Raw genomic sequence first — 13,315 nt, forward strand, 5'->3', positions numbered from 1 at the left:
CCTAAACGATGCAGCTGGCACTATGTGCTGCGCAGCTGGGGAAGGCCAAGGTAGGGCGAAGGAGTGCGACTCACTCCTGAGTTCAGAAGAACACATGTCCCTAAAAGGAAAACCTAAACGTAGCAGCAGCCCACTACTTGCTGGGCAGCTGGAAAGGATCACTGCGACAGGGCTCTCACCAGCCCTTCGGACAAAAGACTGCGCAATAGGTTGGAGCCCTCCGGCTCTAAATGAACAACAGTGCCCTTAGGAGCCTCGTGGGCTCTTCAACAATAATGCCACCACACGTTGGAGCTTCTGGGGCTCGAGACCAAGTATGGGGCCACACTGGGGGAGCGGCCCGCTGCCAACCGGGGCCGCTCTACCCTCGGAAATGCCCCCAATGCGCGTGGGAGCCTCTCGGGCTCTAAACACAACAATGCCCCCGGGATCGTTCCGAGTCCCCTCCCAGGGGACTCGGAAGGACAATGGCCCCTGGAGCCTTCGTTGGCTCTAATGCATCAATGCCCCTGACGTTGGAGCGACCCTCCCTTCAGGCGGGGGCCGCTCAAGACACAGGCCGGGCTTGGACCGGCACCATTGAGGCACATCCGGAGCCCGACCCAGCACTTGCTAACTCACCGGCTGGGGAGGCGGAGGCAGAAGTCCTCACTCGCCGGCGGTAGCGGGGCTCTCCCGATCCCTCGGAGCCCCGCCCGACCGCTTTTGTTCACCCGGTCCCCCATTTCAGGACTGGTACTCAGGGTGCAGCCTGGGTGGCTCGGCGGCTTCTCCTTCGCGGGTGGGCAGCAACTCCGGTCTCCCTCTCCACACGGGAGACCGGAAAGGCGGGATCAAGGCTTCCCCCCAATCGGAGCACGGCGGCGGCATGACTTCCTCGCAGAACCGGAAGTCCCGCCCCGAGTCGGGCACTATGGTGCCTGACTTCCTATTTTGCGGCGCGAGGGCCGTGGCAGTGATTTAACGGGGGCAAAATGAGGGGTGGCACCCTCATAATAAAAAAAAAGTAAATAGCTGGGTGAGTACCCGCTTTGGGGCACATCAAAACGTGGTGGGCACCCGTAATAATAATTATAAGATACCATAACGAGCATAATGCAGGGTGGGCACCTGCGATGAAGGGTCCAAGGGAGAATCCCTACGCTCTGGATTCCCTCGCACAGGGCCACAGGGGAAAGGAGCCCAGCGCTCACAGGGCGCCCAGAGGCAGCATCAATTCCTGGGGCACAGGCAACAGCAAATGGAGGTCAGGGAGGCAAGGCAGGGCCCAGGGGCCAGCACACTGGGCATCCCAGCAAGGAGACAGCCCCCATGGCGGTCCCTCCTGGGCCCCACCATCAGGAAGGCCCCCTCTGTCAGGAATCCAAAAAGTAGAAGAGTCCCCCAGTCATTCTAGGCATCCAGGGGCTGGGCAGGGCCCAGGGATGCAAGCCTTCCCCTGGGCCCCAGCAGCAGCACGCCCCTGGTAGATTCAAGTCAGGAAACAAGAACATTTTACAAGAGGTCACAGCCTCTTTTTATACCCAAAATTCCTTTGTTGTCAAAGGTGCAGGCAAGGGGCGAACCATATGCAACTGGTTCCTGAGCACTTTGTTTGCTCAGCCCCTCTGCCTATTCACAGGATGGGTCAGGGACATCAGACACACCACAGGGGGTGGAGACAGCATTGTGAAGGGAAAGACCAGCCCTATTCAGGTCCCAGGTGCACTCCTCCCCAGCCATCAACATGCAGATCTCCCATTCACCACCGGGGCAGACCCATCCTGACTCCAGGAGCCAGGCACACCAGCTAGCCCCAGCCAATCACAAGCCAGCACATTCACTGCACAGACAGGCAAACTTCTAGAAGTGGCACTTCCACACTAGACACAATAACGCTGCACACATCATCACGCAGCATTTAATCACACGAGTCCGCTCATACCAAACTCGCACCTGCACTCCCCACGCATCAGGAATTACCATGGACACACACATTCCCCATGCATTCCTATGGGAGGGCAGGCCAATCTTTTATTTATTTTATTTAAAGTATTTGTATAGCGCAACTGATACCTTGCAGGTTTCCTGGCGCTGGAGAATACTCTAACTGAGGAGAACAAGAGCGGGTAACAAGCGGGGGGAGTTAGGGAAATAACCAGGTCTTGATTTGTTTCCGAAAGGGAAGGAGTTGTGAAATTTGGCGGATGTCGATGGGCAAACTGTTCCATAATTTAGCCGCTGCGACCCTAAATGATCTGCCCCCAGTTCTGACTTTGTTGTATCTGGGCACTTTTACCAGACAGGCTGAGGACGATCGCAGGGCTCTGTTGGGAGTGTACCACGAGAACAGGGCTTGCAGAGGTCTGGGCCCGAGTCCATGCAGAGCCTTAAAACAAGGCAGAGGGACTTGAATGCCACACGCTGCTTCAGAGGTAGCCAATGTAGCTCGGCTAAGGCCGCTGTGGCCGAGGATCTCCTAGTCCAGCCGAGAGCTAGCTTGGCAGCGGCTGACTGAATTCTTTTAAGCCGGTCTAGCAGCGTAACAGGAGACTCGAGTAGCAACGCGTTACAATAGTCGAGGCGACTGAGAATAGTGCACCTGACTATTAATGCCCGAGCTTGTACAGGGAGGAGTGGCATAATTTTACGCAGGGAACGTAAAAGAGCTGAGCAGGTCCCCACTGTTTTAGTGACCTGGCACTTAGAGAGCGCACGCACTTTACACTGCGCCACAGTGCTAAAGTGCGCAAAGACCAGAAATCATTATAATTATGTAATACTAAAAGGCAAAAAGTTCAGGGGTGAACCTGCCAGAAGGGCCAAGTCCAACAATCCCCAAACCAGGGAAGGAGCCTCTACTCCCCAGTTCTTATAGACTAATTTCAGCGCTGAACATGGACCTTAAAATCATCAGCCAACCTAGCTAATAGGCTCCTCCTATATCTTCGGCGGCTGGTACATGATGACCAGTCTGTTTTTTTACCGGGCAGGAATACGCTGTGGAATATCCGCCGCCTCGCACACTTTATGCAATCATTGGAGGGACGGGCCCAACAGAGCACCTTAGTGTTCCTAGCTATCAAACAAGCGTTTGACTCGATCCGATGGGGCTATCTATGGGAGGTACTTCTAAAAATGGGACTGGGTGAGGGTTTTTTCAATTGGGTAAAACTGCTCTATGCCCGACCGGTGGTAAGGGTTCGCACGAGACGATGTGTGTCGGACACAATACCCATAGCAAGGGGGGCCGCGACAGGGATGCCTGCTCTCCCCCTTGCTGTTTGCCCTGGCAATGGAGCCATTGGCTTGCCATTTCCGCGTAGTACTCGAGGGACAGGGCATACGAGTGGGGGATTCGGCGCATGTCGTATCCCTGAACGCCGATGACACGTTGATATACCTGAATCTGCCGACCCAGTCCTTGCCGACCCTGATTGCTGCACTGACTCAGTTTGCTGCCGCCTCTGGGCTTTCCATCATCAAAACGAAATCTCAGCTCTACGCGATTTGATCGGAGAGCGATTTGGGAGGGAGCCCAGCGCCTGGAGCTGGAATTGCCATGGGTAGCAGACACACTTCGATATCTGGGTATATGGACGGGAGGAATGAGGCCATTTTTTACCAGCATAACATGGGGAGTATTATCCAGGGCCTTCAGGGTAGCATTGCCTTTTGGAACACACTTAAACTCTCCCTAATGAGGAAGATCACCTTGATAAAGATGGTGGTCCTGCCTCAATGTCTCTACACAATGCAAGGTTCCTTTATTGAACTACCGCACAGGATATTCCGGGAATTGGATGCACTGCTTATCCTAATATTATGTAATGGAAAGCGATGCCAGGTTAGTCTAGAGGTCATGAAACGTAGGTGGGGCAAAGGGGGTTTAGAGATTCAAGATTTATAACTTTATTACTTTGCTTTTAACTGCAACATGCTATAGCCTGGTTGGACACGAATTCCTCCTGGGAGAGGTCCTTGCTGGCAAGCACATATGAGATCTGAGTTGGGATCACTTCTCTGGCGGGCGGGGGGCACCGGGAACACAGTCCTCCTTGGTGTGACTTGTAGCTGTAATATGGAACCGAGTGGTACGAAGACTAATCCGGGAACGGCTGTTTGCCCCGGAGGCGGACTTCTGGCTAATGCCACCCTTTTCTCAAATTGACCAGATTATGTCAACAGATAAATGCAAAGAAGGGGCTGCCTGATGCTGTCTGACCTCTACCCGGACAATAAATTAATCACCTATCAGGCGGCGGTGACCTCCTTTGAGCTGGGCTTGGGGCAGTTTTTGCAATATGCAAAAATAGAAGCTACGTCGCAGCACTTGTGGCCCTAGTTTCCATAAGCTCCAGGGCACACCCAAAGCTTGGTCACTATGATCACCATGGCTGGGAGCGGAAATTTGTTACTCACCTCTACAGGACACTGAGGGACAATAAAAAGAATGGCCCCTTAAAAATAGAAAAAAATGGCAGTGGGTGTGTCCACAAGAGATCACACAACAGGAATGGGAAAAGATACACGAGAGTCTGCGGAAGGTGTCTGTATGCAATCGCTTCAAACAAATCCAGTATAATATAATACATATGATCTACCTCTCACCGAGGCGGATTTAGGCCATCGATAGTTCCAGGGTTCCACACTGCCCTAGATTTCGTAACGCCCAGGCGGGTTTTCCACACATGGTGTGGACTTGCCCAATGATCCAGACGTACTGGATGGCGGTCCTAGAGGACCTGACCAGGATAGCAGGGGTGACAATTGCCCTGGACCCGCGCGCCTGTCTCTTGGGCTTGATACCTCCTAAGACAAGTAGGCGGTTCCTGGTCCTGGACCTTGTTATAGCCAAGCGGCATATCGCAATCCATTGGTTAATCCATATGGGGCCACTATTGGCGAAATGGAAGACCGATCTGAGGGAGTGGGCTCTGGCAGAGGAAGAGCACGTGCCTAAGACCAGGAGAGATAACAACCTACCCGAGGTGCTAATGGCGTGGGGATTGATGATTCAAGAGATAGCGGGACAGGCCCCACAACCCACACAAGAAAGCTCAGAGGAGACGCCTTCCACAGGGGGGACGGGCCCAGGTCAAAGGGGAGAGACACAAGGAGATCCAACATGAATGATAAGATGCATAGACCTAAAGTTGTACAGACCCGGCAGGGGAGGGGGGGGCAGAGAGGGGTGGTTGGAAGGGAGGCGGGGGAGTTTAATTGCAGTTGAGTTAAGATGATGCTTCTAAAAACGAAGAAAATAATGAAGATGGAGAATCCCCCACCAATGCGACCTTAGGCTTAATTGCTGGCATGTATTATTGTTAAAATGTTCACCACCTCGGCTGAGGTGGACGAGATGTATGATTGTTTTAGTACATGGTCTGCTGATTTGGAGGAACAAAATAATAAAAAAAGTTTTTTAAAAAAGGTTGCGTGATGGGAGTTGGCCTGGATTATATGCAGCCACAATGATATCGCCAGTTCTCTTGGAGGTAGACATGTCTCCCTCCAATCGTCCTCTTCTAGTTCGCCCACCTAGTCTTCCAATTTCCGCCAAAGAGAGAGGAACCCGTCTGAGGCGTTGAAAATCAATGAATGATAAACTACAGATATAGCTCCCCTGCACAGGCGTCCCATGAAAATGTTGGGTTCAAGTGGATTGTACTCAGAGTTGGGCATGCTGTGAGAGGTGAGTTCGCAGGGCCTGTCGCAGCTGGAGGAAACTTGAGTTACGGGGAGTGTTGGAGTCTGGGGAGGTGGTGGTTTGAGTCCGGGGTGGGGTATTCAACTCTATCAGGAGGCGTTCCCACAGAGTGCAGCCCTCCAGCAGAGCACCACCACCTGGGTGCAGGACGGCCCGATAGGGCAATGCTGCCTCCATAGAGCAAGTCAAGGAGCACTTCAGACTGCAGTAAGTGGAGTTCTACGTGGTAAGCAGGGTCATCCCGGCCCCCTGTGAACCATTCATTTAAGGGCACTTGCTGGGTTGATAGATAATAGCCGTAAATTTCCGACATGCCAATGCTGCAGTCAAAAGGAGATTTCCATGCAGAGTTAAATGCTACACAATGTTGCATACCCACCCATATGAAAGATGTCAAATTTTGAGGATCGGGATCAAAGCCATCCCTGGGTGATTGGATAGGAAAAATTTGTTAGGATGGATAAATACAGAGGAATGCACATCATTTTGAAAAGTACGATACACCCCTTAAAGTTAAAAGGCAGATGGTTCCATTTTCACAAGCCTGTGCGTCGCAGCGTATCATATGGACCAGAGACTCAATAGCGAAGAAGTGGGGATAGAGGGCATCCCTGACGCGTGCCTCTATGGATTAGAAATTGTGATGGGGAATAAAACTCTGACACGGACCCTAGCTGTGGAGGCATTGTATAGAAGATATACCCTTCTCTGAAACATGGGGCCTAACCCTGGCTGCTGAAGCACAGCATCAGGAAAGACCAAGAAACTGTTGAAAATGCCTTCCAAAAATCTATGAGAAGGAGGGCTAGATTACCACCCAGGTGATGCATCGGGGAGAGCGCCAACTTCACTCTGCGAATACAGTGGTGGCTACTTCTTTCCGGCGTATAACCACATTGGTCTGGATGAATAAGGTGGTTCAGGGTTCGACTCAGTCGAGTCGCCAGGGCTTTAGCACATAGCTTGACATTCTTGTGGATATATTGCGGATCGCTAACCAATATAGCAGTGTATCTGAGTTGTCTCCTGATTCATATACTTATTGAGTCGAGGCCCTTCAGTACTGCTTCGGCTCCTCCAGGGAAACTAGTCTCAGGTTGAACGGCCAGAGCCACTGACCTAGTGTTCCAGAGCAAGGATTAGGGCCTCTAGGTCTGTCTCTAGTGCCTGTTGTGCCAATTCCCTCAGCTGAATGTAGGTCTTGAGCAGCCCTCTCGGGTGGACTTACTCTCGGGTGGGCTTACTTGCTGCGTGGCACGCAATTCCTCCTCCATAAAGGCGGCACGTTGAGTCCAGCGGACGCCACACATTAACTCTCCAAATGGGGAATGGGTGCTCAGTATGGCACCCCAATCAAGATTTACAGAGGGGGGGGGGGATATCCCATGCTGGAGCATCCAAATAAATCATCGGGACAAGAGATCGGCTGCCGTCAACCTGAAGAGGTCAATGTTCAATGCTGTGTTCTGAGCCATGCATTGGTGTTTTAGATGTAAGGACCCACAAGGGAGCAGGCCCCAGGTTTCCTCATTTCAGGGTAAAAAGGAAAACCTGTGACTCCCGTCCTCTTTAGAATGTCTGTGTGGGAGGAGGAGCTGCTTCGACCACCTCTCTGCCTCGCACTAATCATGATGTCTGCAACCCCCATGTCTGCTCCGGCCCTGTGCGTGGCTGAGACCCGAGCCAGTGCAGGCCTGCAAAACCGGTCTGGGGTGGGCTCTGGACCGGAGGTGGGGCCAGAGCGCTCCACACCAGCTGGCAGGGGTGGGAGGTGGGGAGGATTTGATGCAGGGGGCAGGCCTCAAACTACTCGCCCACTCGCAATTGCGAATAAAATTTGATCAGGTCGAGCTATTTTTAGCACCTATTAGTCCCATTTGGCCTAGGCTGGAAAAGAAGAGGTGTTCTGTTCATTCAGAAAGTGAATGAGCAAAAAAGATGCCTTTAAATCTTGTGTTTATCTTGACATATTTGCTGTCTTGTCATGGAAAGAGGTCAAATGTCAGTTTGTCTTTTAACCCGTTTACCGCGTCAAAACATTTCGCTGCAGTGCGGGCGTTCGACGGAGTGGGTGGGGCTGCGCCAGCTGTTGGTAGTGCGCAGCACCAGGGAGGTAGTGCTCGTGTCGGCCAACGGCCGACTGAAGCACGAAGGGGTTAACTCATGGCTGCTTGGAAAGGAAGGTTTATTTTTCTCTCTATTACTAGAGTTGATTTTTGTCAAGTGAGCGTCTGAAGATAGTATTTTTCTCTGTTACTGCAATGCATTAACTGTTGGTACACATGAAAAATTTAAAAATGATATAATAAATAAGTGGTTTCTAAGAATACTTAATTCAGTTAATGTGAATAAATGTTATATGAGCTTAAGTTCAATGTGCAAGTATTGTGATGTATACATCTAAAAAAAAATTTTAAAGATAAAAATTACATTTTATAAACTATATAAAGAAATGAAATAAATAATGATAATCAAAATTATACATTTCAGTGTCACAGAAGTGAGGTCATTGATTATTGAGGCCAGTAGTGATTTAGTCCTCATGATAATAGAAAGATAGGCCTCGAGGGAGTTTTCTCAGTGTATCATGTGCAAGTTAAATACATCTTGCTGTGGGCACTAGGATCCAGGTACACATTTACTTGAAATGTATTCCATTAACACGGAACAGGAGACCGGCAGCTCCCTGGCCTAGTATAGCATGCACACATTTTAAATAGGTGGTGTAAACGCTGATAAACATGGTTAAAATGGGTGTGTGCCACTCAACTCGTTGTTTTATTAATTTTTCTCTAACACGTACCAGTTATATAAATAGCTTGTAAATTAATTTTGCAAATATTTCAAAATCTATCAGGAATTACAAAAGCACATTTTTTGGTAATTAGAAGTGTGATGCAAACAGAGTTAAATCGGAGCAAAACAAACCAGAACACGTGGCTCGGTGATGAGCAAATGACACATATTTGCAGAAACTCTATTTTCAAACATTATTGTTTGTACACTATATAGTTTTATCAGTAATAACGGGCTGCAGCTAAATAGAGATCTAGATGCGGACAGTCCGGGCTTAAAACAAAGTCTGCAGTGTCCGCCATTACACTGCACTGGCTCCAAACAAACATCACAGCACCCCCCCAGGCGGTGAGAGATATCGTAGAATAGGCCCCTGCCCAAGTGAGGCGATGTGCAGGGGGGCAGTGGAGGAGTCAACACAAAGCTGTTGGGTAGGATGCCGCAGTTGAAAGTCTGGCGACACTGGCCGTATCAGTGCTCGACTTCCATGTCGAGTACTTTGACCACGCCCCCTCGACTCTTGGACAGTCTTAAAAATTCCCTTTAACATGGGCAGGCCCTGGAACAAACCCATCTTCATAGACAGGGTCTACCTTGTGGTAGGGTGATGCATGTGGTAGGACCCCATGTAGGCAGAGAAGCCATGACTGGTCCGTGCTCTGGGTCGGTGTCCCCTACGGTCTTCCATGCGTTTGTCAGTGGGATATGGGTAGATTTGGGCGTTACTTTGTATGAACCCAGTTTCTTCAGACTGTAAACATTGGCTTCCATGTGTACGTTTTGTGTATGTGTGTGTGTGTGTGTGTGTGTGTGTGTGTGTGTGTAATATATATATATATATATATATATATATATATATATATATATATATATATAGTCATTTTTGTGAAAATATTTTTCTTGTATTTGAAACAACCAGAGGGGGTAACAAAACCTCGCCTGCATCTGCTCATCCCTTCCTACTTCTATATTTTTCTGCTTAATTTTTACACAACTCACTGGTTGAGAAGTATCATAAAAGATTTACTTTGCAATGTTCTATTTTTTTTTAATGTTTAGTACTTCATTTGTTTTTTACAGAGCTTTCGGGCAACCCAAGAAAGGTGAGAACTGATGTCACTTTGCTGTAGTTTGGGGACGCCGGTCCTATGCTTCTGCCTCTTTGATATTGTGTTGCCCTTGATGTCCCACTCGTGCCTTCTAAAGGGGTATTCTAAAATGAGAACAAAGTGACTTTTGTCTGTTTCGAAGTCGCCTTTACCAGTGTGAGCTGAGTCTGTGGTCCTCTCCTGCTTGTGCTTGTAATTGGTCCTTCTACAACTAATATTATTGCATTTCTTGTTTTGCTCAAGTTTTATTTGTGCGTTTGTCTTGCATGTGGGAGAGGTAACTCCTCTTTTCCGTTTGCCATTATAATTGGGGGCCCTAAAATGTACACCTTCATTTTATTGTGGGGGGGGGGGTGTGGGTGGGGAGGGAGGTGGATCCGGGGCAGGTGGCAAGTCATTCTGTACATACTGACTGTGGCTGACAAGAGGCTTGTTGTGCCCCCCTTTGTAGAACAATTATCCCAACATTGGATGTGGACAACACCCCAGTGGAGCTTAAGGAGGAGAACTACACTGGCCCCGTACAGTTCTGGGTGTGGAAGAAGATGTTGAAAATTCTTGATGTTGGTGAGTAGTTGGAAAAGTGCAAAACCCAATCCCAGAGGAACAGAACTTCACTGAAATGAGCAAGGCCAGCAGGCGGGACTCCATCTTGTAGTCTGGATGCACCTTATGGGTAATGTAAAATTGTCTGTGGGGCTAGTAAAGTGGGATGCATTGGGCAGGGAAGATTATGGAAGTATCAGGAGACATTTCCTTTTACAGACATGCTTTCAGAAGCAATAGTCTCCACCCCCAAATCGCTTTGCAGGTGGAAATTTACGGGGCATTGACTGCTCTCGGGGATGTTCTGGCTGTTTTCCCTAAGATGTCTTTGCTCATGTTTTACTTGCCAGCTCCAGAAATCATGAAGCTGGACCAGAACACAGCCAGCCCATTCCTGGTGATCACGGACAGTGTGAAGGTGCGCTGTGGAGACAAAAAACGGGCAGTGCCAGAAGGGCCCGAACGCTTCGACCCTGCTGCATGCGTGCTGGGCGCTACTGGCTTCGACCAAGGCCGACACTACTGGGAGGTAATGGTCGGCCAGAAGTCAGAGTGGGGGCTGGGTGTTGCAAAGGAGTCAGTGACCCGCAAGGGAGAGATCATGTTGTGTCCGGACAATGGCTTCTGGGCGGTGGTGCGCAATGGTAAGGATTACCGGGCTTTCACACTGCCACCTACACCACTAATGTTGGAACGGAAGCCGCAGCGAGTGGGTATCTACCTTGACTATGAGAAGGGGCAGGTGTCCTTCTACGACCCAGACAAGATGGCGCACTTCCACACCTTCAGCGGATCTTTCTCTGAGAAGTTGTTTCCCTTCTTTTTCACTGGTGTGAAAGAAGGCAAGGGGGAACCTCTCCGAATTCTGCAGTTCCGATTGTAGAGTCTTCCACCTTATGCTCCTTGGGAAAGATTTTATTTTGTCCTCTGTTTCTACACCAGAAATACAAATGTTCTTCTTTATTTTCCTTTTGGTTTTTTTCTGGCATCCCTAAACAATTTCTGCCCATTTTACATGACGTTGCTGCCTTTGATGGTAGACGATTCGAGTGGACTTGCTTGTAGTACTTGCTGTGCCAGCTGGGGTTGAAGGAACTCGAGCATCCAGCATGTGGGGGCTCCACTCTGAGCTCTGTTATGTTTCATGTGATGGGTAAGGGGAGGCAGAGGGTTTGCAAGTTTCTTTGTACAAACATTTTAGGACATGTTCTGACAGCACTTTCTAATCTCCGTGCAGCCGGACGCTTTCGGGCATGTGATTGGTTCAGACCAACACAATAGCAAAAATGAGCTGTTGGGATGTTGGACCACACTGGCGCTCATATGGCTCCCTATGGACAGTCTACGCCTATCATTACCTGGTGGTTACCGGTGAGAAACTCTTGCTGCGGAGGGAGGTGGGGGAGACCATTCTGCGTCTCACTGGCTGAGTATCCGAGGTATTATACAGATGTGAGCTGAGAAGAAACATAGCAGCACACTGAGATTCTGGTGGTCTCACTGACTGAGCGGCACAGAGGGGTAATGCAGATCTGAGGTGGGAAGTCACAGGCAGCACACAGATCATTGCGGTGCGTCTCACTGACTGAGCAGCACAGATGTGTAATGCAGATCTGAGGTGGGAAGTCACAGGCAGCACACAGATCATTGCAGTGCGTCTCACTGGCTGAGCAGCACAGAGGTGTAATGCAGATCTGAGCTTGGAAGTCACAGGCAGCACACAGATCATTATTTGAATATGTATGGACTAGTCTGGCTTCTCCACCTGTTGCTGTGTTTTTTAAACTATGATCTAAACAAAGCATGTTGATTATGCAGTCTTTAAAGAAATTCATCACAGTAAAGATAGTGTAGTTTAATTTGGATACTTGTCTGCCCTCCTGGCACTTAAACGCATTTACCCCACCCCTGCTGCTGTAGGTTTACTGACCACAGGAATAAAAGTCTGGTTTTTAGTTGGCAGGTGCACATGTCTTCTGTGTTGACATGGTCAGTTATTGGTTAGCCTTTTTTAAGCCTTTATTATCTTGGTTTGAAAATTTAAAATGATTTGCTTGTATACATTTTTAATAAACAATCCTTTTCTTGCACCAGCACTTGTAGTGTTTTCTTGTTTTATGGCCACTTTCTCTGTTGTGACTAAGATAGTAAGAACACACAGAGCTGTGTGAGTGCAGCAGGCGCTTTGTTCAGCAGAGCACAGAGTCGGCCACCTGTTTAGGCATGCAGGAAGGAAGTCAGACGGCGCATTTCGTCAGGAATATGCAATGTTACATTACATGCGCTACAACACATGCAATTACACCGATTGCGTTGTTACAATGGGCGGGCTGGACTTAGGAATAGTATAATTCACTATTCCAACTCCAGCGTGTGCAACAGTAGGAAAGGTGTTGAAATAGTAAATTATACTATTCCTTAGTTTAGTGCACCCCCTTACAGCAAGTAGTAGAAACGACTTGCAATGTAATGGCTTGCGTCATACGTTGTAATCACATGCGTTGTAGCGCATGCCATGTATACATTGTGTTTGAGGCATGTGAGCTGCAGATCACACACTATGCCTAGATCGCCATCTGGTGTTGGGCCCGAATGTTTGCGCTTTGTTGTAAGAAGTCTTTGGAAGTCACGAGATAGGTGACTCCTCCTATGGACTATAGTGCGCATGGGCATTGACTCCATCTTCAGATTGTTTTTTTCCGCCATCTGGCTCGGATGTGTTTGTTGCGCTCCAGTTCGGTGTCGTTATCGTTCTACCTCTGACACGCAATCCTTTACCCATTCCTTGGTATTGTTTCGATCGTGTTTCCCATTCGACGTGCATCTCTACAAACCGTCGTCGACGTAGGCCTTCGGGCTTATCTGCGCCATCAGGCCCTTTGGCTCATGGAAAGGACTCCTTTCAAAAAGTGTCCTCAATGTGGATCCAAGTGTCCACATGCTGATCTTCACGGCGTCTTTGACCTTTCGCCAGAGCACGAGGCCAAATACTGTCCAGCTTGTGCCTCTTTTCACTCCAAGAAAACAAACGGGATCGTCTGGCTCGAAGAACTATCGCTCGATCATCGATATCGGACGATATCTTCCAAGAAAGCATCAATGTACCGGAGCAGGAGCAGATTGAAGAGGGCACCCGTAGCGCCTCCGAAGCCGACAACTCCGACGTCGAAGACAT

The 13,315-nt window shown here is 49.2% G+C and overlaps 1 protein-coding gene across 1 annotated transcript in view; it reads left to right on the forward strand.

The window, feature by feature from the left end:
- LOC147710137 (E3 ubiquitin-protein ligase TRIM69-like) overlaps nucleotides 1-12,230 on the forward strand; it is a 97,217-nt gene extending 84,987 nt beyond the window's left edge. The window contains exons 4-6 of the mRNA XM_086920833.1: nucleotides 9,566-9,588; nucleotides 10,046-10,161; nucleotides 10,491-12,230. Of these exons, the coding sequence (XP_086776959.1) occupies nucleotides 9,566-9,588; nucleotides 10,046-10,161; nucleotides 10,491-11,023 (672 nt within the window). The 3' untranslated portion in view covers nucleotides 11,024-12,230. The remainder of the gene's footprint in view (nucleotides 1-9,565; nucleotides 9,589-10,045; nucleotides 10,162-10,490) is intronic.
- The last annotated feature ends 1,085 nt before the right edge of the window (nucleotides 12,231-13,315 follow it).

Source organism: Lissotriton vulgaris, chromosome 5 (assembly GCF_964263255.1).
Source record: "Lissotriton vulgaris chromosome 5, aLisVul1.2, whole genome shotgun sequence".
Lineage (NCBI taxonomy): Eukaryota > Metazoa > Chordata > Amphibia > Caudata > Salamandridae > Lissotriton > Lissotriton vulgaris.